The sequence below is a fragment of the Macaca thibetana genome, chromosome 8 (genome assembly GCF_024542745.1).
Source record: "Macaca thibetana thibetana isolate TM-01 chromosome 8, ASM2454274v1, whole genome shotgun sequence".
Classification (NCBI taxonomy): Eukaryota; Metazoa; Chordata; class Mammalia; order Primates; family Cercopithecidae; genus Macaca; species Macaca thibetana.
Genome location: NC_065585.1, coordinates 118,226,587 through 118,253,428, shown reverse-complemented (window position 1 = coordinate 118,253,428; position 26,842 = coordinate 118,226,587). Strand labels below are relative to the sequence as shown.

The window sequence follows — 26,842 nt, the reverse complement described above, 5'->3', positions numbered from 1 at the left end:
TTTGAAAGGCAAAAACTGATCGGCTTAATTTCTCACTTCTTTTTCCACTTTTGAAGAAAATGAAATGGAAACATTTTACATAGGATTGAAGGAAGAAAGCAGGGTTTTACCTTTGCTCATTAAAAATAGTATCTTTAAAAGCTTCATTTTTATGTTTTGCTAAGGACTGGGGGATGAGGAAGAGGCAATTCAGAAACTTCTAAAAGCAGTAAATGTAGGTACTTTCAAAATTTTAAACAGGGTTTGCCTTCTGTGTGTTTTAAGGTCAGCGGTGTTAACAGAGCATATTGCAATCACAGATAAATGGGTTCTTCATCTCTTTCCTTTGTGTTGCCACAGAACTTTGAACTTCTGTTAGGGTTTCTTCACACTCTGCTAATCTCCGTTTTGTTCATTGCCCCCTACTTTACACCGAGGCCTCTTTCCTCCTCGTTTATTCTTTGTTAATGAGGATTTTGGATGTTTTCAGCCCTGTTTCTAGTCAACACCTGGTCCAGGAATCTGTGCTCCTAGGATCGTCATAGAAGGACATCACTAGAGAAGATTGTTGTAGAGGTGTCAACATCTCTCTCTGTGTGTGCATTGTTTTTTGGGGGTTTTTTGTTTATTTTACAGAAATAAGGTCTCACTGTGTTGCCCAGGCTGGTCTCAAACTCTGAGGCTCAAGTGATCCTCTTGCCTCGGCCTCTCAAAGTGCTGGGATTACAGACGTGAGCCACCACGCCCAGCCCGTGTGCGTTGTTTTTATAGCAGATAAGAATAATGTTTTCCTATAATTTCGGAAGTATATGGTTATATTACTATATAATGACTTTCAACTATAAAGAAGAAAGAAATGGGGCCGGGTGCAGTGACTCACGCCTGTAATCCCAACACTTTGGGAGGCTGAGGAGGGTGGATCACCTGAGGTCGGGAGTTCGAGACCAGCCTGACCAACATGAGAAACCCCATCTCTACCAAAAATACAAAATTAGCTGGGCGTGGTGGCGCATGCCTGTAATCCCAGCTACTTGGGAGACTGAGGCAGGAGAATTGCTTGAACCCGGGAGGCAGAGGTTGCAGTGAGCTGTGATCGTGCCATTGCACTCCAGCCTGGGCAACAAGAGCAAAACTCCGTTTCAAAAAAAGAAAGAAAGAAAGATTCATAGTATATATGGATTGAGTGGAGTTCTACGGGGTTTTGTTTAACTAACATCTCAAAAGTGATACGCAGAAGACTTTTCTCTGAACACTGTACCTAAAGTAACATCCTTCCCCTAAATACACAAGATCATATTGTCCTATTTATTCTTCTTCTTGCGTTTTTCATCATCAGAAATTATCTCATGTGTGTATATATGTTATGATATAATATGTAGCGTATATATTTAATTTCTTATTGCTGTCTTTCCTTCTCTAGAATGTTAGATCCTTGAGGGCAGAAAATTTATTTCCAGCACATAGTAGATGCTCATTGACTTAAAAAAAATTAAAATGAAGCAGTCAATCATTTAGATCAGGGGTATCCAATCTTTTGGCTTCCCTAGGCCACATTGGAAGAAGAATTGTCTTGGGCCACATATGAGATACACTAACACAAATGATCGCTGATGAGCTAAAAAACAAAAATTGCAAAAAAATATGATGATGTTTTAAGAGCGTTTATGAAGTTGTATTGGGCCGCAGGTTGGACAAGCTTGATTTAGAAGGTTGTGATGGCTTAGATGTCAAGTATTTGATTTGAAAATGATTGAAAAACAAATGATTAGTTAGTTGTAAGGTAATTTAGTTTGGTTACAGTGAGTTACTAGTTAAACCAAGATTAACAGTTTAATATGTGAATGGTCTAACAATTGTCTGGGGAAATGGGGACTTTAATATTTAAAATTATATTTTTTAGTATTATCTCTGAAATTATAATTATTTCTCCATTCATAATTCACTCAGTACATTTGCTAGAGTGCCTACTTGTACCACCTGTATACTAGGGACACACAAATGAACAGGCTCTCTGTCCTATAAGGGCCTACCAGCTAAACAGGGAGGCAGATGAGCCAGTGTAATCCAGGGTTCTCCGTGCTATCATGGGAGCAAATTCTTGGCACTGTGGGTGGGACTGCTAACCTGAAGTTGAAGTTTCAAGGTAGAGACATCTAAGTTGAGACTGAAGAAGTCAGAATTACCAGTTGGCAGAGGGTGTAGTGTGAGTCAGAAAAGGATGGGGGTGGGGGGTAGATTTGGAGAAAGAGGACAAAAGAGGAAGTAACATATTGAGAGGATGTGGAGCCTTGGAGAGAAAGGGACGTGGCTTTGCATGGAAGGGAATGTAGATTGTTGGGGTGGAGACTGGTATGAAATGCAGCTGGGAATGTGCAGAAGATTCAAGATATAGAAGGATCTCTTGTGTGATCCACTGTGTCTGGAGGACATTGAAACTCACTGGAGGGCTTTAATCCCAGGAGGGACATGGCTAGAGTTTTAGGGTACATGGAAGATTTGATATGTTTATGATGTATGACCCACTGTCCACCCTATAATCACCAGTTTCCACAGTTGCAAGAGGGGAGGGTATAGAAATGGCTCAGGACAAAGCCATTCCTATTAATGTATTTTCTTAAAATCCCTGGAGGCATGCAGGTTACTGTATGACTTGATTGATTAAATAACACCTTATAAAGAATCAGGCCAGGGACGGTGGTTCATGCCTGTAATCCCAGTACTTTGGGAGGCCAAGGCGGGCAGATCACTTGAGGTCAGAGTTTGAGACCAGCCTGGCCCACGTGATGAAACCCCGTCTCTACTAAAAATGCAAAAATTAGCTGGGTGTGGTGGCATGCGCCTATAGTTCCAGCAACTTGGGAGGCTGAGGCAGGAGACTTGCTTGAACCTAGGAGGTGGAGGTTGCAGTGACCTGGGATCGTGCCACTGCACTACAGCCTGGGCAACAGAGCAAGACTCCATCTCAAAAAAAAAAAAAAAAAAAAAAAAAAGGCCAGGCCAGCATGGTGGCTCAAGCCTATAATCCCAGCCCTTTTGGAGGCTGAGGTGGGTGGCCATCACTTGAGACCATGAGTTTGAGACCAGCCTGGCCAACATGGTGAGACCCCATCTCTACTAAAAATACAAAAAATAGCCAGGTGTGGTGGCACACACCTATAATCCGAGCTACTGGGGAGGCTGAGGCAGGAGAATCGCTTGAACCCGAGAGGCAGAGATAGCAGTGAGCCAAGGTTGTGCCACTGCACTCCAGCCTGGGTGACAGAGTGAGATTCCATCTCAAAAAAATAAAATAAAAAGAATCGGCCAAAAGATGTTCCCTCTCATCTGTCTGACATTCCTGTTAAAAACAAACGAATAAATTAAGGATGTTCCCATCCTCTGTCACACCTTTTTTTAAGAATCTTTTCTCCATCTTATTTCTCATCTTAGAACAACAAGCTCACCCTCTTCCGCCAGCTGCAGCAGATGACGTACAGCCTGATTGAGTGGCGGTCCCAGATCCTGTCTGGTACGCTCCCCAAGGACGAACTGGCAGAGCTCAAGAAGAAAGTCACAGCCAAAATTGATCATGGGAACAGGTAGGTAAACCAGGGATGACTTTTCACTGAAAACCTGGCAAACAGTGGGCACGTTCAAGCTAATGACACTGTTTGCAGCAGACTTTTGATCTTAGAGTTGCCAAAGAATAATGCTTACTGCTCTCATTTTGTCTTTGAAGACATTTAATTTTGTTGAAAAAAATGTTACAATTCCCTCCATGGCCAGACTCCAGGATCTCTGATCCCATGGTGGTGACAGATGACCAGGAAAGATGAGGCTTGGATTGAGGCTGCTCCACTCCAAATGAAGAAAACAAAAACAAAAAACCTGGCTAGGCACAGTGACTCACACCTATCATCCCAGTACTTTGCGAGGATGAGGTTTGAGGAACGCTTGAGCCCGGTAGTTTGAGACCAGCCCAGGCAACATAGCGAGGCCGCATCTCTACAGTAAATATTTGAAAATTGGCTGGGTGTGGTGGCGCACACCTGTCATCCCACCTACTCGGGAGGCTAAGGTAGGAGGATCACTTGAGCCTGGAGGTTCAAGGCTGCAGTGAGCCATGATTGCATGCCTACACTCCAGCCTGGGCAACAGAGTGAGTCCCTGTCTCACAAACTAAACTAAACTAAAAATACCCTGAAAATGACCAAGCCTCTGAAGTTGTCATTTTCAGGTACTTGGGACTGTATCTATTTTTATTCTTAACAGTGGATTCTAAATCAATACCAGACTGATTCTCTTTCTTTCTGTTCATCTCCCCTTAACCGGGACCATTGTCTACAGAGTATGAAAAGCAGACTTGCAGGAGTAGTAAAACATGTTTGTAGCCTGCTGATCATGTCTACAATCACCTCTACAGAGTTAATCACTTCATTAATCTTCTGATTAACTCAGGCACATATGCAGGCTGCAGATATCACTGCCTTCAGGAAAATGAGAAATTCAGTCATATATCCAAATCGATGGTGGCCTGGGATTTTTGCCTCCTGACCAGCTCTTTTTTAAAAGGCAGAAGTGGTTCCTTGGTTAGTTGTTATTGGTGACTCTTTTGGAATCTAGTTTCATTCTAAATTTCTTCAACTTATGCATATGTGATTTTTTTCCTCCTCCTCTACCCTGCTTTTCCAATCTCAGAATTCTTGGATATGCCTCAGAGACCTATTAAAATACAGATCATTATCCCACTTACTTAATGTCATAGACTGTGACAACTATATCCTGAAGTAGCTGAAGTGAACATGCCATGCAAGATTCAGATTCAACCAGTATTTAGGAAACACCTTCTATGTACATTTCATATCCATTACTTGATTATAATCTTAAAACATAGGGTTGAGGTAGCTGTTACTATTTACATCTTATGGATAAAGAAACAGACCAAGTGAGCTTAAGTGATTTACTTCCCAGTCACATAGATAATAAATGGGAAAGGTTCAATTTGAATCCAAGACTTTTTTCACCATATCTAATGCTGCCTTCTTAGGGTTAGGAATTAATAGTACCCTCCCCTACGACTTGAACACCCAGAAGACCATACCCACAGCGGCTGCACTGCCAGGCTTGCGGTGTCAGAGGACTTATTAAAAGGCCAATTAGGCCAGGTGAGGTTACTCATGCCTGTAATCCCATCACTTTGGGAGGCTGAGGTGGGCAGATTACCAGAGGTCAGGAGTTCGAGACCAACCTGGCCAACATGACGAAAACCCATCTCTACTGAAAGTATAAAAATTAGCTGGGCATGGTGGCGTATGTCTGTAATCCCACCTACTTAGGAGGCTGAGGCACAAGAATCGCTGGACCTCAGGAGATGGAGGTTGCAGTGAGCCAAGATCACGGCACTGCACTCCAGCCTGGGTGACAGTGAGACTCCTTCTCAAATAAATAAATAAATAAATGACCAATTTGGTGGGATAAGGCAGCTCTCCATTGCGCATAGGACACTGCTGTCATTTGGTGTGTTGCCATGACATTGGCCTGGAGGTCCTGTGATCTCTGGCACAGGATGTTCACACCCCACAAACAGCAGAACATGACTTCTTTCCCATTCCAGCTCTTGGAAGTAGCTCAGGAAATGGAGCTGCTGTGTCAGTGCCTCCCTGATCCAGTCTCTGAGGAGCCAGCATGGCCATCGTTCATGAGTCTGGGTGGCCTGTGGGTCTGGCTGCCATGGAAAGGAACCTGCCAGATCAAATCAGTTGATGGAGATGCTGTAAAACAGGGAGGAGGGAGAGGAGGCATTTTTGCTTTCTTCCCAAAGACTTGGCACATTTCAGTGTTATCCCTGAGTAGTCTTGCTCTTTGGTGCCGGGAATGCATGCTGGGTATTCGGATAGCAGTATCCTATTCCACCACAGTCCTCAACTTCTTGAGCCTAAGAAAAATTTTTTTCTACTTCTGTGTGCACTTTGGGCACAAAAGCCTTGAGGGGAGGGATTGCACCCACGATGTGGCCCTTGGTATTCCCAAGAACACGCAGAGCTACAACTTCACTCACAGCCAGGTGTTTGTTTCTACCAGTTGCTGCAGTAAGAGCTGTATTAGTCCATTCTCACACTGCTATAAAGAAATACCTGAGACTGGGTAATTTATAAGAAAAGAGGTTTAATTGACTCATAGTTCTGCTGGCTGCACAGGCAGCATACCAGCTTCTGCCTTTGGGGAGGCCTCAGGAAACTTACAATCATAGCAGAAGGGGAAGCAGGCACATCTTACATGGCCAGAGCAGGAGCAAGAGAGATCAGCCAGATCTCATGAGAACTCTGTCACAAGAACAGCACCAAAGGGATGGTGTGAAACCGTTTATGAAGGATCCACCCCCATGATCCAGTCACCTCCCACCAGGCCCCACTTCCAACACTGGGGCGAATGTGAGATTTGGGTGGGAACATAAATCCAAACCATATCAAGAGCTAACATTTATGCTTAAGCTGAGAGCTTACTGTATGCTACATATTATATTAGGTGCCGTACGTGCATTATCTTATTAAATTCTCACAACAGGGCCAGGTGCAATGGCTTATGCCTATAATCCCAGCACTTTGGGAGGCTGAAGTGGGAGGCTTACTTGAAGCCAGGAGTTCATGACTAACCTGGGTAACATAGCGAGACCCCATGTCTACAATTTTTTTTTTTTTTAATTAGCTAAGCATGGTGATGTAAACCTGTAGTTCCAGCTACTTGGGAGGCTGAGACAGGAATTGCTTGAGGCCAGGAGTTTAAGGCTGTCTCTAAAAAAAATAAAAATAAATAAATAAATTCTCACAACAACCTCGAAGGGTGAGGAATATATACAGATGAAGAAACCAAAGTTTTGCAGAGTTGAGTAAATTCTCCAGGGTCATAATGGTAGCAAGTATTCAAGCCAAGATTCAGATCCTGGTGTAAATGACACCAGAGCCCATGCTCTGAGTATGAGATAGCAGCAAGCCAGGACTTACTTCACTCATCTCCTTTATGACCATCTTGAATTAAGGAAATCAAGGCAAGCCCTCCAATAATTGTTCATTGGTCCTTCATAGCAATGTAATAGACAGACCACGCCCACTTGGTCTGTTTCTTTACTCATATCATGGAAATAATAACAATTACCTCCACCCTACCTCATGGCGTTATGATCAGTCAATGTATGCGAAGTGTATATAGGAGGTATGTATGTATGTATGTATGTATTTATTGTTTCAGACAGGGTCTTGCTTTCTCACACAGGCTAGAGTGCAGTGGTGCAATGTTGGCTCATTGCAGCCTCAACTTCCTGGGCTCAAGCAATCCTCACACCTCAGCCCCCCAAGTAGTTGGGACTACAGGCATGTGCCACTACACCTGGTTAATTTTTGTATTTTTAGCAGAGATAGGGTTTCAACATGTTGCCCAGGCTGGTCTTGACCTCCTGGTCTCAAGTAATCCACCTGCCTCGGCCTCCCAAAGTTCTAGGATTACAGGATTACAGGCGCCTCCACGGTGCCTGGCCAAAGGAGGTGTTTATTAAACACAGGTTGAATCTTAATTTTGTATGCTATATTTTCTTCATTTCATAGTTCCTCTTCATAATAACAGAAGATTACAGGCAAGAAGCATTGGCCAGAGGAATTTAGTCAGAATCAGTGCCAATTTTACTTTTCTCTTGAGGATCTATGGACCATATTTGCATATCCTTCTATGACTTTGGCTCACGTCATCTTGTGAGTTTTGTAACAGTGTTGAAAGGTGGCAGAAGCTGAAATGAGAAAAGTCAGTGAACTGTGCTTCCGTTGGCTTGTCCAGCATCTCCCTTTCTAACTATGGATCCTCTGGGCTCCTTGATGAGGACTCCTCAGTAAACAGTCTGCCCCTGGTGAGGAGAACCAGCTGACTACTCCTTTCTCTCCAGAATGCTGGGGTTAGATCTGGTGGTGCGAGATGATAACGGGAACATCCTAGACCCCGACGAAACCAGCACCGTTGCCCTCTTCAAGGCCCATGAGGTGGCCTCCAAAAGGATTGAGGAGAAGATCCAAGAAGAGAAGGTACAATTCCTCAAATGTGAAATTCTGCCCACTGAGTTTCCATTTTTGCCTTGATTTTTAAAGAAAGAAAGGGAAATCATTGAGAACAAAACTACTTCTGTAGTTTGGTCCCCATTTTAAAAGTGAAACAGCAGAAAGGATGAGGCAGGTACATATATATATATATGTTCTGATATGGAAAGATCACAAAGATACGTATTAAGTGAAAAGATCAGGATCCATAACGGTATATATAAAAATGCTATTATTTGTGTTTCAAAAAACTGTATGTAAATCTATGCTTGCATATACATAGACTAACTCTGAAATAATAGACAAGAAATAATTATTAATGGATGTCCTCTGGGAAGGAAAACTGGGTGGGAGGGAGACTTTTTAAATGTGTAATCTCTTGCATTCATTGCATATATTGCAATTATAAATAAATAGTATTTATTTATTTATTTTTATTTATTTATTTATTTATTTTTGAGGTAGAATTTCACTCTTGTTGCCCAGGCTGGAGTGCAGTGGCACGATCTCGGCTCACCACAACCTCCGCCTCCTGGGTTCAAATGATTCTTCTGCCTCAGCCTCCCGAGAAGCTGGGACTACAGGCGCCCACCACCATGCCCAGCTAATCTTTGTATTTTTTTTTTTTTTTATGGAGTCTTGCTCTGTCACCCAGGCTGGAGTGCAGTGGCCAGATCTTGGCTCACTGCAACCTCTGCCTCCCGGGTTCAAGCTATTCTCCTGCATCAGCCTTCCGAGTAACTGGGATTACAGGCACCCACCACCACGCCCACGCTCAGCTAATTTTTGTATTTTTTAGTAGAGACAGGGTTTCACCATGTTGGCCAGGCTAGTCTCAAACTCCTGACCTTGTGATCCACCCGCCTCTGCCTCCCAAAGTGCTGGGATTACAGGTGTGAGCCACCGAGCCCGGCCAATTTTTGTATTTTTAGTAGAGACGGGGTTTCACCATGTTGGTCAGGCCAGTCTCAAACTCCTGACCTCAGGTGATCCATCCTCCTCGACCTCCCAAAGTGCTTGGATTACAGGCATGATCCACTGCACCTAGGCTAAAATAAATAATATTTTAAAATAAAGTGTTTGAAAGGCTTTGAAAGTAATAATTGGACATTAAAGAAAAATTAGAATCAGTGCATGGTGGCTCATGCCTGTAATCCTAGCCCTTTGGGAGGTCAAGGTGGGTGGATCATTTGAGGCCAGGAGTCAAGACCAACTGGGCAACAGAGCAACATAGTGAGACCCCATATCTACAAAAAATTTTTTTAAAAATTAGCTGGGCATAGTAGTGCATGACTGTAGTCCCAGCTACCCAGGAAGCTGAGGCAGGAGGATCACTTGAGGCTGGGAATTTGAGGCTATAATGAACTATGATCATACCACTGCACTCCAGCCTGGGCAACAAAGCAAGACCCTGCCTCTTGAAAAAGAAAAACAAGTTCGGGAGGCTGAGGCAGGAGAATGGTGTGAACCCGGGAGGCGGAGCTTGCAGTGAGCCAAGATCACGCCACTGCACTCCAGCCTGGGTGACAGAGTGAGACTCCGTCTCAAAAAAAAAAAAAAAAAGTTATTCATATTTTGATTTCTCAGACCCAAACATATTGAAATTTTGCTATATATTTTTCTTCCAGTCTTTCTGTTCTGATTTGTGTCAGTTTTCTTTGGTTTGTTGGTTTGTAGTGTTTACTTCTTTAGCGTGGTCATGATAATACTTGTGTTGTGAATCCAGTGGCAAGCCATGTCTGAAGGTAAAGCCTTTTCAGTGGAATATTTTGTTTTTAATGAGTTATTTATCTATCCAGGATAATGGATCATGATGTTCATGTTTTTGAGCTTCATTCAGAAGCTACTGTGTAAGACAAGCACTTCTTGGAGCTACCAAAACCCTGGAATTATCCCTTTTAGACAGCAATTTTTTTAAATGTCTTGGGTTCAAGGTCCTGAACAGGATAGTCTTGATCACTGAAATTATAATGATTATATTTTGCTCACTGCATTTGTCTGCTTACATACACTTTTTCTTAGCAAATGCATTTCCTCTTGGATGTTATCTGACTGTGTTTTGTTTTTTATTTATTGATTAATCAACTGATTGATTGAGACAGGGTCTCACTTGGTTGCCCAGGCTGGAGTTCAGTGACTTCATCCTAGCTCACTCACTGCAGCCTCTTCTGTTCCCACGTGGCCGGGACTACAGGCACAGCTAATTTTTTAAAAAAAATTTTTTAGGGACAGAGACTTGCTGTGTTGCCCAGGCTGGTCTCAAACTCCTCTAGTAGCACTGGGATTACAGGAATGAGCCACTGTGCCCAGGCTATCTGCCATTTGCAGGCTAATATATATATATATATATATATTTTTGCCAACATTTCCCATTTGCCAAAATCAAAATGTTTTTCTCTGTTCCATCTTTGTTCAGTCAATCCTGCAGAACCTCGACTCGCGGGGCCAGTCCATCTTCAGTACCATCCACACCTATGGCCTCTATGTGAACTTCAAGAACTTTGTCTGCAACATCGGGGAAGATGCAGAGTTGTTTATGGCCCTCTATGACCCAGACCAATCCACTTTTATCAGGTAGCAGAGACCCAGATCCCCTGCTGCTGACCTAGCAAAGATACCCAGCCTTCCCCGACCCTTACCCGGGCAGCTCTTTGCCAGATTTGAGAAGAGAAAATAGGGAAGCAGGGAAGATTTCTAAGCAGTAGAATGTAAAATCATATGGGCTGTGAAGCCTTCATATGTCACTACTGGAACAATGTGGCCAGTTTGTATACTCCCTGAGATTTAGAGATCACATAAAACTCATTAGGACTTGGAGATGGGAACAAAGAATTCAAGATGCTGCATGGGAAGGTGAGGGAGGGATAAATAGGCAGAGCACAGAGGATTTTTAGAGCAACAACACTATTCTGTGTGATGCTATGGTGGTGGATGCATGCCATTATGAATTTGTGTAAATGCACAGGGCGTTCGATACGAAGAGGGAACCCTTATGTAAACTGTGGACTTTGGGTAAATGATGTGTCAATGTAGCTTCATCAGTTTTAACTAATGTTACTACTCTGGTCGGGAGAATGTTGATAGCAAAGGAAGTTGTGTCTGAGGGGAGAGAATATGTTATGGGACTCTGTTTTCAGCTCAACTTTGCTGCAAAGCCAAAACTGCTTTAAGAAAATAATGTCTATTAAAAAAAACCTTTTTTTAAGACTCTAAGAAGTGCAGTGGGCGTTGTTCAGCTCTACAGTGGCACTACTGTTTATCAGCTAAGAAAATGGAGAATTTATTTTTGAGAAGATAGTTAAAAGTAATTGCTTACAATTGTTTCTTTAAAATATATATATATATATTTTAATGTCATAATGTGAATTACAGGGGATAGATTTGGAATGACTGTTATAAAATTAAATTCTTTTTTTATTTTTTATTTTTTGAGACAGAGTTTAGCTCTTGTCTTCCAGGCTGGAGTGCAATGGCACGATCTCAGCTCATTGCAACCTCCGCCTCCCAGGTCCAAGTGATTCTCCAGCCTCAGCCTCCCAAGTAGCTGGGATTACAGGCACCTGCCACCATGCCCCGCGAATTTTTGTATTTTTAGTAGAGACGGGGTTTCACCATATTGGCCAGCCTGGTCTCGAACTCCTGACCTCAGGCAATCCACCCGCTTTGGCCTCCCAAAGTGCTGGGAATACAGGCATGAGCCACTGTGCCCCACCTAAAATTAAATTATTAATTCAGCAAAGCTGAAACTTCTATTCAAAGATTTTGAGATGGAAGGACAACCCGGACTACAGCATCCCATAAGCTGTACCGTGTGTGTGCCCATCAGGAGCAGTGGGTGTCCTGTATCTGTGCGGGGCATGCCTTGCAGAGCCACAGCAGGGACGCTTCTCTAATGCCAGGACACCCGGTGGTGGCCATCTGTGTGGTCCCAGTTCCCAACTCAGCTCTTTTCACACTGGCCTGTTGAATTTCACTGAGCATTTCTGGCCCTTCCTCCTTCCCTTGTAAGTCTGTTAGCCTCTCATTAAGAGTAATTTGTTTTCCTTTGCCAGTGAGAACTATCTAATTCGTTGGGGCAGTAACGGGATGCCTAAGGAAATAGAGAAGCTCAATAACCTCCAAGCAGTGTTTACTGTAAGTCCTCCCTTCTGTTTAATCATTCTCTTTGTTTATGATATGAACATATTCACATAATGAATATGTGGGAAACATACAAAATGAAAAGGTTAAAGGAAAAATCATCAATCCCCCAGCAGGAATAACCCACCCATTTATTCAACATGTACTTCAATGCCAGGCACTGATTTAGGCACTTGAGATATATCCATGAAAAATCAGGGGGAAAAAGCAGTTTTTGTCCTGATGGATAAGACAGATAATAAACGATAATCAATCCAGGCACAGGGACCCAGGCCTGTAATTCCAGCACTTTGGGAGGCTGAGGTGGGAGGATCATGTGAGCTGAGGAGTTTGAGACCAGTCTGTGCAACATGGTAAAACCCTGTCACTACTAAAGAATTTGAAAAAGGAAAAATGACCTCAAAGTAGAAGAGGAGTGATGCTGCCAATTCGGATATGCCAAAGAGAAGCGTGCTTCCTTTAAGTGAAAAGGTAAAACTTTATAAGTATGTATGTATAGGAAAAAGCAGCACATATAGAGTTCGGTACTGTCTTTGGTTTCAAGTATCCACTGGGGGTCTCGGAGCATATTCATCACAGACAAGGGGGGACTACTCTGTCAATGCGCCACAGTACATGTAACTAGTCACCTGGAGTCTTTATTTTTCCATTAACAGAATCCTTGCAGACCTAGAGTAGAAATGCAGGGTGGACGTTATCATTGATGGATATCTTGGAGACCTGAGTTAACTAAATTACAGAGGCTGGATTTGGAATGATTATGTTAAAAGTGATTCTTGCTTTGGTAAAGAGAGCTTGGGCAGCTGTTTCATATAACCAGTTTGAGATGTGATTAATTTTTTTTCTGAAGTTGAATTGAATGAGAGATATCAGCTCATTCCTGGGTTTACTCACCCATCCTTAAGAATACAAATAATGGCTGGGCGTGGTGGCTCATGTCTGTAATCCCAGTACTTTGGGAGGCTGAGGCAGCTGGATGCCTTGAGCCCAGACGTTCAAAGCCAGCTTTGATAACATAGGGAGACCTTATCAAAAAAAATCAAAAAAAAAAAAAAAAAAAAACAGACAAGTGTAGAACCCTAGCTACAAGAGAAATAGATATTTCATTGACACTTCTGTCATGATTCAGTATACACTGATAAGCTCTCAATGGAGACCTCTCATAAATCAGGTGAATAATCCCATAAAGCAATGCCTGTCTTATAGTTGCCTCACGGGCTTGTTTTGAAGAGGAAATGAAATGTCACAGACTTGTGTGGATACCCAGTAAATGTCAATGTTACACAAGTTTTTACTTCATTTGATGCTGAAATGCATCCTGTGCTGAGATACATTCAAGAAGGCTATACAGTCGCAATGATGAGGGCCCTGCTTTTTCAATACCCTGCTTAAGCTGATGAACTGGAGACTTCCGACGGACTATGATCTGATTTGTAAATTTGAAGTAGGAACCGGGGAACAAAAAAGCACTTGTTTACAAGCACAAAGTCATGTTCTCTGATGCCATAATAGCTCTTGGATGGAGATGGGGAAGAAGAGAGTCATTCTGGTATTTCAGCATTGAGAAAAAAGGTCTGAACAGGATTTTGTTGTAGAGGGTAAAGAGAAAAGAGACACGGGGGACAGAGTGGTCCAGCCCTACCTCCTCTTGCACTTTCTCTGCCCCTTTAGGACCTCAGCAGCATGGACCTCATCCGGCCCCGTGTCAGCCTCGTGTGCCAGATTGTCCGCGTGGGCCACATGGAGCTGAAGGAAGGCAAGAAGCACACCTGTGGACTCCGAAGACCTTTTGGAGTGGCAGGTACAAGAGAGACCCAGAGACAAATGTGAAATAGTGCAGTGCTATGGAAAATAGCATGGCAATTTCTCAAAAAATTAAACATGGAACTAGCAAATGATCCAGCTGCCCTACTTCAAAACAATCAAAAGCAAGGTCTGGAGGAGATATTTGTACATCCATGTTTGTAGCAGTATTATTCACAATATGCAAAAGGTGGAAGTAACCTAGGTGTCCACCAGTGCATAAATGGACAAAGAAACTGTGGTGTGTACGCACAATGGAATATTACTCAAACAGGAAGGGAATTCTGACACATGCTACATACAGCGTAAATGAACCTTGAGGACTTTACACTAAGTAAATAAGCCAGACACAAAAGACAAATATTGTATGATCCCACCTATGTGAGGCACCTAGAGTAGTCAAATTCGTAGAGACAGCATAGAATGGTGAGTGCCAGGGGCTGGAGGGGGAGAATGGGGAGTTAGTGTTTAATGGGTATTGAGTTTCCATTTGGAAAGATGAAAAAGTTCTAGAGATGGAAGGTGATGATGGTTGCACAATAATGTGAATACACTTAATATCACTGAACTGTATACTTTAAAATGGGCAAGATGGTACATTTTATGTTATGTGTGTTTTACCACAATTTTGAAAATAGAGAGAGGGAAGGAAGGAGGAAAGGAGGAAGAAAGGTGGGAAGAAGGCCCAGAGATAGTAAGAGATGGATCACGTTGTCATTGTCAGTATCAGACACGCGGATTTACTGCCTGGCACTGCCCGTTTTCTTTGCATGGGTTCTGTGTCCTCACCTAGCCCACGCTCCTTTCTTTCCCCCTTAGTGCCCAACACTGTGTCTTATACACAGTAGAACCTAAGTTGTGACTATTGGAATCCTCCCTGTCTGGGTCTGCATATTGATTTTAGTGGAATAAAATACTCGCTGGGAAGTGGTTTGCCTGTCTAGGAAATTAACTCTTCGAAGACAATGTTGTGTTTGTTTCTAAATGCTTTCAGAGAGGCTCCTTGGCTTACATCAAACCCCAGAACCTGCCAAAAGGCCCGGCATCTTCCTCTGTAGTTTGTTCAATTGAGGAAATACAGTTTGGGCCTTACATTGACATTTTGGTTACTCATAGATCAAAAACGATCAAGGAAATGTCACAATTCTGCTCCTGGACCTTTGGTTCCAGACTTACCAAGAAGTAACCTGATGTTAAATTTCTCAAGAATTTAGCAACTCGGGCAGGGCACGATGGCTAATCCCTGTAATCCCAGCACTTTGGGAGGCTGAGGCGGGCGGATCACCTGAGGTCGGGAGTTCAAGACCAGCCTGGCCAACATGGTAAAACCCTGTCTATACTGAAAAAAAACAAAAGTTAGCCAGGCATGGTGGCATGCGCTGTAGTAGTCCCAGCTACTTGGGAGGCTGAGGCAGGAGAATTGCTTGAACAGGGGAGGTGGAGGTTGTAATGAGCCAAGATTGCGCCATTGCACTCCAACCTAAGCAAAAGAGCAAGACTTTATCTTTAAAAAAAAAGGAGGAGAATCTAGCAACTCGACCTTGTAGAGTTTTTAAAGTGGGTAGTCTGCAAAATTGATCCAGTAAAACCCAGACCCCTTCCTCAGCACCTCATGAGTCACTGTTTTGCTGGGCTGGTTATACTGGGAATCACCATTGGCAAAGAAATCTAAAAAAAAGTCCCTGCTTGGTACCTTTCTTCCTCCAGTGTTTTATGTTTGCTGATCCTGTCCTTTTCCATAGTAACTTACTGAGGCATGAAGCAATTAGTTTCTTTAATGAAGTTTGTCTTTTTCCTAGTGATGGATATTACTGATATCATACATGGGAAGGTGGATGATGAAGAAAAGCAGCATTTTATTCCCTTTCAGCAGTAAGTACTTTGGCATGTGTCCCAGGTGACTTGAGACCTGGATTAGCCATTCAGTTGTGTGTTAACACAGAAACAGGTGCTAGAAACCATTTTCTCAGAGAAGGAAGGATTCTAAGCTGCAAGATTGTCAGATAGGAGCTGAACAGAAAAGGACTTTGTTCAAAGTCCTTGATGTTGGACTCCCTTTGAAGAGGGTAAACTGAACTTCCCTGATTCTATAGAAAGGACCAAAGGAATAGAATAGGGCAAGTATCCGTCTGCCCTGGAATGCAGAGAGTGGTACCGTCCTTGTGTCACCAGTGCCAAAGTATATGTGCAGTCTATTGCATGAAACAGGCATCATGGAAGACACAGAATCACGTGGGCTAGCATAGGGCTTCTCAGACTACATCATGCATATGAATCAGGGGAGCTTGTTAGGCTGCAGGGGAGTTCTGCCTCTGACAAGCTCCCAGGTGATGCTGGTGTAGCTGGTCTGAGGGCCACACTGTCTGAAGCGAGGGATTAGGAGATGAGAGAGTGAAGGGCTGACCCACCCATGGGCTGGCATTCCTGCATGTCGGGGGAAAGCCATCCTGGGAGTGTGTGAAAGGATCCCTGCAGAGCTTCACTAAGGCCCTCCATATTGAGCTGCAGGAGCTGGAGCCATGGGTAGGCCATTGAGGAGCTGTTGGGAGCAGATTCAAGCCATGTCACTCTGAAGAAGTGCAAGTGTGAACGTCGTGACCTGCTCCAGCACCGGCTCAGACAGTGTAGGCCTAGCGGAGGCCGAGAGCATTGCCGGGACCAACTCCCACCAGGGGCCATCGTGCCAGTCAGAGGGCATCATCTCAGTTCACTTGCGGCTGCCCTGCAGACAAGTAGAACAAACTGAGAATTCCACAAACCAGCCAGAATCATATATTTGAGTTAATATATCATTTGTTTACAGATGATATCACAAATTAGTGGAGAAAGATACATGATGCAAAAAAAAATTTTTTTTGGAGAAAGTTGGCCATTTAAGATCCCTAAGTTAGATTGCAGTCTCACAACTTATGCCATTGTAAATTTTAGATGATTAAACATACAACTGTAAGAGCTAGAATCTTAAAATATTAACAGGAAAATAGAAGTTTTATATGGTAGTAATGAGAAGGAGGCCATTTTAAAGATTCAGCCAAAAAAAGAAAAATTGATAGATTTAACCACCCAAAAATTGTAGAGAACTTATACATATAAAAAAAATCAATACAATCTTTGCAGTGTGTTTGAGAAAGATGAGTATTTGTAATATATAAAGAATTAATAGAAATTAATAAGGACATGAAGGGAATACACACACACACACAGAGAAATGGCGTTGTACATTTATTGAGGATGAGTGAAATGTAAATTGAAACATCAAGGTTTAGTTTTTATCTTGACCACATTTTAGTGTTTGGGTAGATATAAAGAGACATACATTACTTATAGGAATATAAATTGTTACAATGCATTAAAAGCCTTAAAATTTAGATATTTCGAAAAATGTATTCCATGATTAACAGTGATTATTTCTGTTGATATAACTCTTGGTGATTTTGCCTCTGTTTTTGTTTTCCTGTTGTCTTTTTTTAATATAAAAAATATGTATTATATGTAATAAATAAAATATAAAAATTTTAATCTTTCAATGTTAAGTCCACACCTTTGGACCAGTTTCTAAACATAATAGTGCAAATAGCTCGTGCTAAGTAGTACTTGTCTCTTTTATCCAGAGACTGCTAGGAATTATTTTAAAAATATGGCCATTGCACTCCATCCTGGGTGACAGAGTCATACCCTGTCTCAGATAAAATAAAATATAAAGTAAAAATAGATAAAATAATTAAAAAATCAAATGCACTTACCTGGTATGCTACCACCTATATATTGACCTTCCAAGACGAGACAAATATTTTATGTAGCACAGTGCTAAAGTTAATTATGTGATAACTTTCATCTCCATGAATGCTGCTCTTGTTTTGTGTATAATATAAAACACTGTATGCACACACCTATATCAATATGTATTGTATAATATATAAATATGTTTAAGTATATTTAATAAATATGTTGAATTTAATATAATGTTAATTTGTTAATTACATTATAGATATGTTAAATACAATCATGCATCACTTCATGGCAAGGATACATTCTGAGAAACATGTCGCTAGGCTCTCTTGTCATTGTGTAGACACCACAGAGTGCACTTACACACACCTGGGATGTATGGACTACTACACACCTAGGCTGTATGGTATAACCTTTTGCTCTTAGACTGTAAACCTGTCCAGCATGCTACTGTACTGAATACTGCAGGCAATTGTAACACAGTGCTATTTGTATCTTTAAACATATTTAAACATAGAAAAGGTAATGAGTTGTGCTGAGATGTTAAAACAGCTATAACATCACTAGGCAATAGGAATGTTTCAGCTCCATTAATAATCTTTTTTTTTGAGATAGAGATTCGCTCTTGTTGGCCAGGCTGGAGTGTAGCGGCGTGATCTCTGCTCACTACAACCTCACCTCCTGGGTTCAAGCAATTCTCCTGCCTCAGCCTCCCGAGTAGCTGAGATTACAGGGGCATGCCATTACAGCTGGCTAATTTTTCCATGTTTAGTAGAGACGGGGTTTCACCATGTTGGTCAGGCTCATGTCGAACTCCTGACCTCAGGTGATCCACCCGCCTCGGCCTTCCAAAGTGCTGGGATTACAGGTGTGAGCCATCATGCCTGGCCAGCTCCCTTATAATCTTATGGGACCATGGTCATCTATGCAGTCTGTCATTAACTGAAACATTGTTAGGCATATGACTGTATATTGAATAAATATAAATATACATATAATACTTACTAGATATAAATGCTGTACCATATATGTTATGGTACTCTGAATGTGTTATATTTGTATTTAAGATTATATGTACATAATAGGAGTGGCCTTCATGGATATGAAAGATGTCTGAAACAGTCATCTGTATATTTGCTGGTGGCGATGTGCCTCCTGCTTAATTTCTGAACCAGCTTTCCTCCAGCAACCATATCACAATACTTAGACCTGAGATTGTCCCCACTGCATAATCCACACTTTGAGTCCCTGACGAACCCTGCCTTAATTTGATTACTGCTCACTGTGCCGCCAACAGCCACAGTGAAGTATTTACGATGTAGACTGCAGCCTCTGGCATTGAATGCCTAAGATTTACGGCAAGCACTGCCATAACCTACTTCAAAAACTTTACAGTGTTTTCCAGTAGGAGAGTGTGGTATGTGTATTCTGCAAGTCCATTTAGAGAGAGTCATTTGTAAAAAACAGGAACTCAAGACTATAGCAATCCCATTTGCCGGTCACATATTGCAGCGTGTTTTATTGTCAGGGTGCAGGGAACCCTGTGGAGAAAACTGGCCTACGTGCAGCGGACAGAGGAGACAGGAGACTATTGTACTGCCCGCCGAGGTGCAGTTGCTGATCGTGCTTCTGCCTTCAGTAGAATGGGGGCTGTGTTTGGTTCTTTGATCGCCCTTTACGAGCCACAGCCTGATAAGGTCACTCAAGTGGAGCTTGTTTGGCAGCACCCATGCCAAGATCTAGCTTGTCATCACATAGAAATCTGAGAACATCTGCCAGACACCAGGTATATACACCGTGCTCGTACATAGGGGGTTGACACTAGACAGAAGCCTTAACAGGCATGGGATCCCAGCCCATCTCTTACAGATGGAGAAACTGAGGCCCAAAGGGAGCCTCTTGCAGAGCTCACTATCAAGTAGAAGTAGACCTGGGGGCTCCTGCCCCTCCTGTGGGTGCTCTGTCTTCAATTCTATTGCAGCAGCCTCTTCTGCCTCTGACAGAGCATGGAGCATTGCCTCTGATTTTAGCTGCTAACCTTTTGTCACCAGTTTTGTGTACTCTTGGGGTTTTTCCCTCCCTCTTTGCCTCAAGTAATTTCCAAGGTGAATTTAGTATTTAAGATAGACACAAAATGGAAAACTAAGGAAAGATAGAATAGGGGTATTTAGTGTTGATATTTCCAAATTATTCCCATACGACTCACCATTACCTGAGGTTGTGCTGCAGAGACTTCCTTCTTCCCCCTCCCACCTTACCTCTTATTTCTCTTTTCCAAGAATTGCGATGGAAACCTACATCCGCCAGCGGCAGCTCATCATGTCACCTTTGATAACATCACATGTGACTGGGGAGAATGAGCCACTCACTTCAGTCTTGAATAAAGTGATTGCAGCAAAGGAAGTGAATCACAAAGGGCAAGGTACAGTCCAGTGCCAGAGCTGGGAGGGACTCTGCTGAGGGTGGGGGACATTCACAGCTGGGTCCTTGGACTCCTGCCCTTTATTATCTTTCTCTGATACAAAACAGCCTCTGCTAGGGACCTCAGGCTTCCTACCACAGGCTTTTAAGACTAAATTGCATTGAAATGGACCCAGCAGTGATTTGATCACAGTTGTGTTTTGTAAATTCTGTGGAACAAATTTTTATCCCATGAGTCTTTACTCTTTATTCATTTATTTATTTATTTATTTTGAGACGGTCTCATGTTGTCACCCAGGCTGGAGTGCAGTTGCATGGTCTTGGCTCACTGCAGTCTCCACTTCCTGGGCTCAAGCAATCCTCCTACCTCAGCCTCCCAAGTAGCTGGGACTACAGGCATGCACCACCATGCTCAGCTAATTTTTAAATTTTTTGTAGAGATGGGATCTTACTATATTGCCCAGGCTGGTCTCAACTTCTGGCCTCAAGTGATCCTCCCACCTTGGCCTCCCAAATCCCTGGAACTATAGGCATGAGCCACCACTCCTGGCCTCCACATTTTTGTCTACCCTTCATTCCCAATGCCGACCCTAGATAATAATTATGCTCTATTCTGAATAGTTTATCCCATCACATTTTTTAAAACTGAGAGGAAGGAAACCAAAGTAATACAGATGAATATGTATTAATATAAAATAATGTAAAAATTTTAGTTTTCAGTATCTCCATATCATGCTCTGTTGATAGAGTTTTAACTAAGAGAAGTTCTGCTTATTGAAACTGCATTTTGAATCAAATAAGGAAAAGCAGTTTAAAGACGCAAATACCAAGGTGATGACCATATTTGTAAAATTTCAAACATGAATACTTTGATTTTCCTTAATATTTTATAAATCTTTCACCTTTTACTAAAGATTTCCATGGAGAGGAACCACTCTGAGCTTTAATCAACTTTTTAAGACCTTGTGTTTGCAGAGCTTATGAAATTAGTTTAAAAAAACGAAGCAGCATTGTTGTCTGGGGTAATACCCAAGGGTTTGTTGTCCCATGCCAAGAAAATTAAGGACATGGACACACACAAAGATGGAGTTTAGGAGTGGAGGTTTAATAGGCAAAAGAAAGAGAAAGGAGAATAGTTCTCTGTCTCTCGTGAGAGATAGGGGCTCCCAGATTTTATAGGCAGGCTTGAGGAGGTGGTGTCTGATTTCTGTAGGGCCTACAGATTGGTTGGACCAGGTGTGACATTTACATCGCATGCAGGGAAGACTGGTCACTCCATTCTAATCTTATGCAAATGGGCTTTCCACCTGGCTGGTGCCATGTTGTCTACTTCTTACTGTACACGTGGCTCTCAAAGAGAAGGGACGATGGAGACGCCATGTTAGACATGCCTAGCTCCAGGTAGCCCTTTCCTATTGGCACAACTGCTGGCATTCACCCATGTGAGCTTCCAGCTTGCTTGTCTATGTCTGCAGCTCGATTTTACAGGCTAATCTTTGTTGGAAAAGAAAATGATTTGGGGGCTGCTTTTCATTAAGAGGAAAACCTTGCTGAGGATTTCCTTACCGTCACTATCTGTCTAAATAATTTCTTAACTCCTATTTCAAAAATATGTAGAGACTGGCCCGGGGGTGGCTCACGCCTGTAGTCCCAGCACTTTGGGAGGCCAAGGTGGGTGGATCACAAGATCAGGAATTGGAGACCCTCCTGAACAACATGGTGAAACCTTGTCTCTACTAAAAATACAAAAATTAGCTGGGCATGGTGGCATGGCTGTAATCCCAGCTACTCAGGAGGCTGAGGCAGGAGAATCGCTTGAACCACAAAGTCAGAGATTGCAGTGAGCCAAGATTTTGCCACTACTCTCCAGTATGGCAACAGAGCGAGACTTCGTCTCAAAAAAAAATATATATATATAGAGAGAGAGAGAGAGAGACTGAATTAGTCTGTACATATCAAAAATACAGAGACTGAATGACTTTTTTTCACTACCCTGTAACCGTCTTCCAAAATAGAAGCAATCAGAAAACATGTTATTTTCATAATATTTAGTTTCTTATGTACTTGCAATTATCCTGCATAGGAAAGACATGCAAGGAATCAATAAAGAATCTGAAAACAAATAACTAAATATATTTCTGTTTTTGTTTTTGTTTTTTTGAGATGGAGTCTCACTCTGTCGCCCAGGCTGGAGTGCAATGGTGCAATCCCGGCTCACTGCAACTTCTGTCACCTGGGTTCCAGTGATTCTCCAGACTCAGCCTCCCAAGTAGCTGGGATTACAGACACCTGTCATCACACCTGGCTAATTTTTCTATTTTTAGTAGAGACGGGCTTTTACTATGTTAGCCAGGCTGGTCTCGAACTCCTGAACTCAAGTGATCCTCCCACCTCGGTCTCCCAAAGTGCTGGGATTACAGGTGTAAGCCACTGTGCCTGGCCCTATTTCTGTTTTTTTTTTAGAGCTCTTAACTAAGTATAATTTCAGCTGGAGTGGAAAACCCTTATACTAAATAGATTACCATGTACGTGTAATTTTTTAAACAAAACTGAAAAAAAGTCATTTCCATTCTTGCTGCCTAACAGCAAAACAAGCACTTTTCTTTTTTTCTTTCTTTTTTTCCCAAATACCATACTTCATGCCAAACAAGCACTTTCCAAATGTTTTTGTGCTCTTCACAAATACTTTTTTATGGCTGCATAATATTCTAGCATTTAGACTTAAGAAGAGGGAATCCCCTAGATAAACACTTAAGTGCTTTCTAATTTGTTGTTATTACAAATATAAAAACCCGTACTCTGACTATCTTTATACATGAAGTCTTTTCCATGTTTAAGGCTGTCTCCCCAAGAAAATTCCCAGAAGTTGGATTTCTAGATCACATGCTGGGAACAAGCTTACACCTGGAGATATAAATATTGCCAAATCGCTTGCCATAGATTTCTACCATGTGTGAGTGTTTATCTTACTGCACTCTTGGTTATGTTGCAAACTGATATTTAAAAATCATTACGGCTGGGCATGATGTCTCATGCCTGTAATCCCAGCACTTTGGGAGGCTGAGGCAGGTGGATTACTTGAGGTTAGGAGTTCGAGACCAGCCTGGCTAACATGGTGAAACCCCATCTCTACTAAAAAAAAAAAATACAATGATTAGCCAGTGTATTGGTGCACACCTGTAATCCCAGCTACTGGGGAGGCTAAGGCATGAGAATTGCTTGAACTCAGGAGTCAGAAGTTGCAGTGAGGCCAGGCGCGGTGGCTCAAGCCTGTAATCCCAGCATTTTGGGAGGCTGAGGTGGGTGGATCACGAGGTCAGGAGATCGAGACCATCCTGGCTAACACAGTGAAACCCCGTCTCTATTAAAAATACTCTATTAAAAATACAAAAAACTAGCCGGGCGTGGTGGCGGGCACCTGTAGTCCCAGATACTCGGAGGCTGAGGTGGGAGAATGGCGTGAACCCGGGAGGTGGAGCTTGCAGTGAGCCGAGATCGGGCCACTGCACTCCAGCCTGGGCCACACAGCGAGACTCCGTCTCAAAAAAAAAAAAAAAAAAAAAAAAAGTTGCAGTGAGCTGAGATGATGCCACCGCATTCCGCCTGGGCAACAAAGTGAGACTCTGTCTCAAAGAAAGAAAAAAAAAAAAAATGGTTTGTTCTCAGAGGTTTAATAACTATACACTTCTTTTTCCTTTTAACATTCTGCCTTCTTTTTCTATGTAATTCATTATTGGGAATTTATTTTAATGAAAATACAAGATGAGAAATTAAATTTTTTTAGGTAGCAAGAAAATAATCCCAGCATATTCATGTAATTATTGGATTTTTTTCATGATTTGTTATGCCTCTTTTGCCATATATTAAATTGCTCTATACTATAGTATTTCATTGTTTCATGTATATGTCTTTTTTTTACCACTAGTATCACAGATCATTGTAGCTTTACCATATATTCTGGTATCTGGTAGGGCCTATCTTTACCCTTTTCTTCCCCCAAAGTTAGCATCTGTTCACATCTCTGTCGAATTCTCAAAGAGGTCATGTTGTGATTTTAATGGAAGTGTCATTAAAATTATAGGTCAACTGGGGGAGAATTTACATCTTTATAGTAAGATTGTGACTATACAATTTAAATGTTCTTCTCAACAGTTATGCATGTGTTATACAGATCATACAAAGAACTAAAAATTTATCTTTTATTTGTTTAAAGGACTTTGGGTATCCTTGAAGCTCTTGCCAGGTGACCTCACACAGGTTCAGAAGAATTTTTCACACTTGGTTGATAGATCAACAGCAATAGCCCGGAAGATGGGCTTTCCTGAAATCATACTGCCGGGTAAGCACTTTGCATGGTTCACCTGTTTGCTTCCTCCTGTGCAGCGATTGTTTCTTATTGGACAGTGGAGGCAACTTGGATCCAGAAGACTTGGTTGTTTACATTCATTGGTCCTGAGGCAACTGGGACACAAACAGAGACACCTGCAGTACTTAAGAAGCTACCCAGTGTGCAAGCCCAAGATAATGCTTTTAAACATAACTCAAAGCCTGTTTCTTTACTCTCAGGAGATCGAGACCATCCTTTTACACAGACCCCTCTCTACAAAAATAGCAAAAAACAGCCGGGCGGGTGCTCTACTCGGGAGGCTCAGGAGGCGGAGCTTGCAGTGACTGAATTGGCCTCAGCCTTTGTGTGTAACCCTTACTTTCTTTTCGACTCTTATAGACAGGGTGCTCCCCAGGAGACATTGGTCATTTGTGGGCGCCTTGCGTCCCCAGGATGTCCCTTCTCTGCAGCTCCAAAAGTGCTCTGGCTCTCCCTGTTCTTGTTGTGACGAGAATGTCAGCATTTTCCTGTTTCATCTTCTTTCTAGTGATCTGCATATGTGTGTGTTCTCTCAATTCGCTGACTTCACCCATTTAATTTTAATCTCCGTACTAAGAAAAGGGAATCAGTCCCTCAAATTTTATACATGTTGCTATAAACTAACTGATATTAATAGAAATTCTAGAAAAACAACCATGCCATGTTAGAAAAATTCTAGAAAACCAACTTATCTGTTGCACAAAAATCCAGGTTATTTTAGGCCAGGCGTGGTGGCTCATGTCTGTAATCCCAGCACTTTGGGAGGCCGAGGCAGGCAGATCACTTGAGGTCAGGACTTTGAGTCCAGCCTGGCCAACATGCTAAAACTTGTCTCTATCAAAAATACAAAAATTAGCTGGACATGGTGGCAGGTGCCTGTAGTCCCAGCTACTCAGGAGGCCGAGGCATGAGAATCGCTTGAGCCCGAGAGGCAGAGCTTGCAGTGAGCTATGATTGCGCCACTGCACTCCAGCCTGGGTGACAGAGCAAGACTCTGTCTCAAAAAAAAATAAAAATAAAAAATTAGGTATTTTAAAGTAATACAAGATCTTATTTCTCCTTTGAGAAATTAAGGGGCAGTGATAACTTGTTGCTTCCTACACTCTCTACATGTAGTGAGTCTTAAATGAATATTTGTGGAATGAATGAATAAAAAAGTAATAAAATGGAGATCACTCTTTTTTTCTTTTTCTCATAAAAGAAGATAGTTTTTTGCTTATTTTGTCCATTACATGGCCATTTTACCCTGATATACATTCATCAACATTCTGGGAAAATATTTTGTCTTCTTGTTAAAGAAAAATTTTACTGCTACAACAAGACACAAATCTGAAAACATAAAGTAGAGGAGTTCATTCTTTGATCAAGGTGACAGCAGGGTTGGCTTCTCCTGAGGCCTTTGAATAAGGTGAGTTTACCTTTGAAATCTGGCTTGTAAAATAACATTTTTTTGTTTGTTTTTTGTTTTTAAGTCAATAGGATTGGTTCATAGAATGCCAAGGGATACATCAGTTTTAAAATTCATCTAGAATATGGCCAGGCGAGATGGCTTACATCTGTAATCCCGCACTTTGAGAGGCTGAGGTGGGTGGATCACTTGAGGTCAGGAGTTTAAGACCAGCCTGGCCAACATGGTAAAACCCCATCTCTATTCCAAACACAAAAATTAGCTGGGCAAGTTGATGTGCACCTGTAATCCCAGTTACTTGGGAGGCTGAGGCAGGAGAATTGCTTGAACCCGGGAGGTGGTGGTTGCAGTGAGCTGAGATTGTTCCACTGCACTCCAGGGTGACACAGCAAGACTCTATCTCAAAAAGAAAAAAAAGCCGGGAGTGGTGGTGCGTGCCTGTAATCCCAGCTACTTGGAAGGCTGAAGTGGGAGGATCACTTGAACTCAGGAGGCAGAGTTTGTAGTGACGTTAGATCGTGCCACTGCACTCCAGCCTGGGCAATAGAGAAGACTCTGTCTCAAGAAAGAAAGACCAAAAAAAAATCATCTAAGGGGACGGTTCCAAGATGGCCGAATAGGAACAGCTCCAGTCTACAGCTCCCATTGTGAGCGACACAGAAGACGGGTGATTTCCGCATTTCCAACTGAGGTACCAGGTTCATCTCACTGGGGCGTGTCAGACAGTGGGTGCAGCCCACCAAGCGTGAGCCGAAGCAGGGTGAGGCATCGCCTCACACGGGAAGCTCAAGGGGTCAGGGAATTCCCTTTCCTAGCCAAACAAAGCAGTGACAGACGGCACCTGGAAAATCAGGTCACTCCCACCCTAATACTGCGCTTTTCCAATGGTCTTAGCAAACGGCACACCAGGAGATTATATCCCACGCCTGGCTCAGAGGA

At 42.4% G+C, this 26,842-nt stretch overlaps 1 protein-coding gene and 1 non-coding gene across 3 annotated transcripts in view; both read left to right on the top strand.

Moving 5' to 3' along the window:
• Positions 1-26,842, top strand: part of DOCK5 (dedicator of cytokinesis 5) — a 235,806-nt gene that overhangs the window by 103,309 nt on the left and 105,655 nt on the right. For both annotated transcript variants that reach the window (XM_050801968.1, XM_050801967.1), the window contains exons 6-13: positions 3,409-3,557; positions 7,889-8,024; positions 10,453-10,610; positions 12,089-12,170; positions 13,848-13,977; positions 15,779-15,851; positions 19,988-20,130; positions 24,343-24,468. In XM_050801968.1, the coding sequence (XP_050657925.1) occupies positions 3,409-3,557; positions 7,889-8,024; positions 10,453-10,610; positions 12,089-12,170; positions 13,848-13,977; positions 15,779-15,851; positions 19,988-20,130; positions 24,343-24,468 (997 nt within the window). The remainder of the gene's footprint in view (positions 1-3,408; positions 3,558-7,888; positions 8,025-10,452; positions 10,611-12,088; positions 12,171-13,847; positions 13,978-15,778; positions 15,852-19,987; positions 20,131-24,342; positions 24,469-26,842) is intronic.
• On the top strand, positions 20,994-21,107 carry LOC126961980 (U5 spliceosomal RNA). Its single transcript, XR_007728545.1, has one exon. It is a non-coding gene; the product is annotated as a U5 spliceosomal RNA (small nuclear RNA).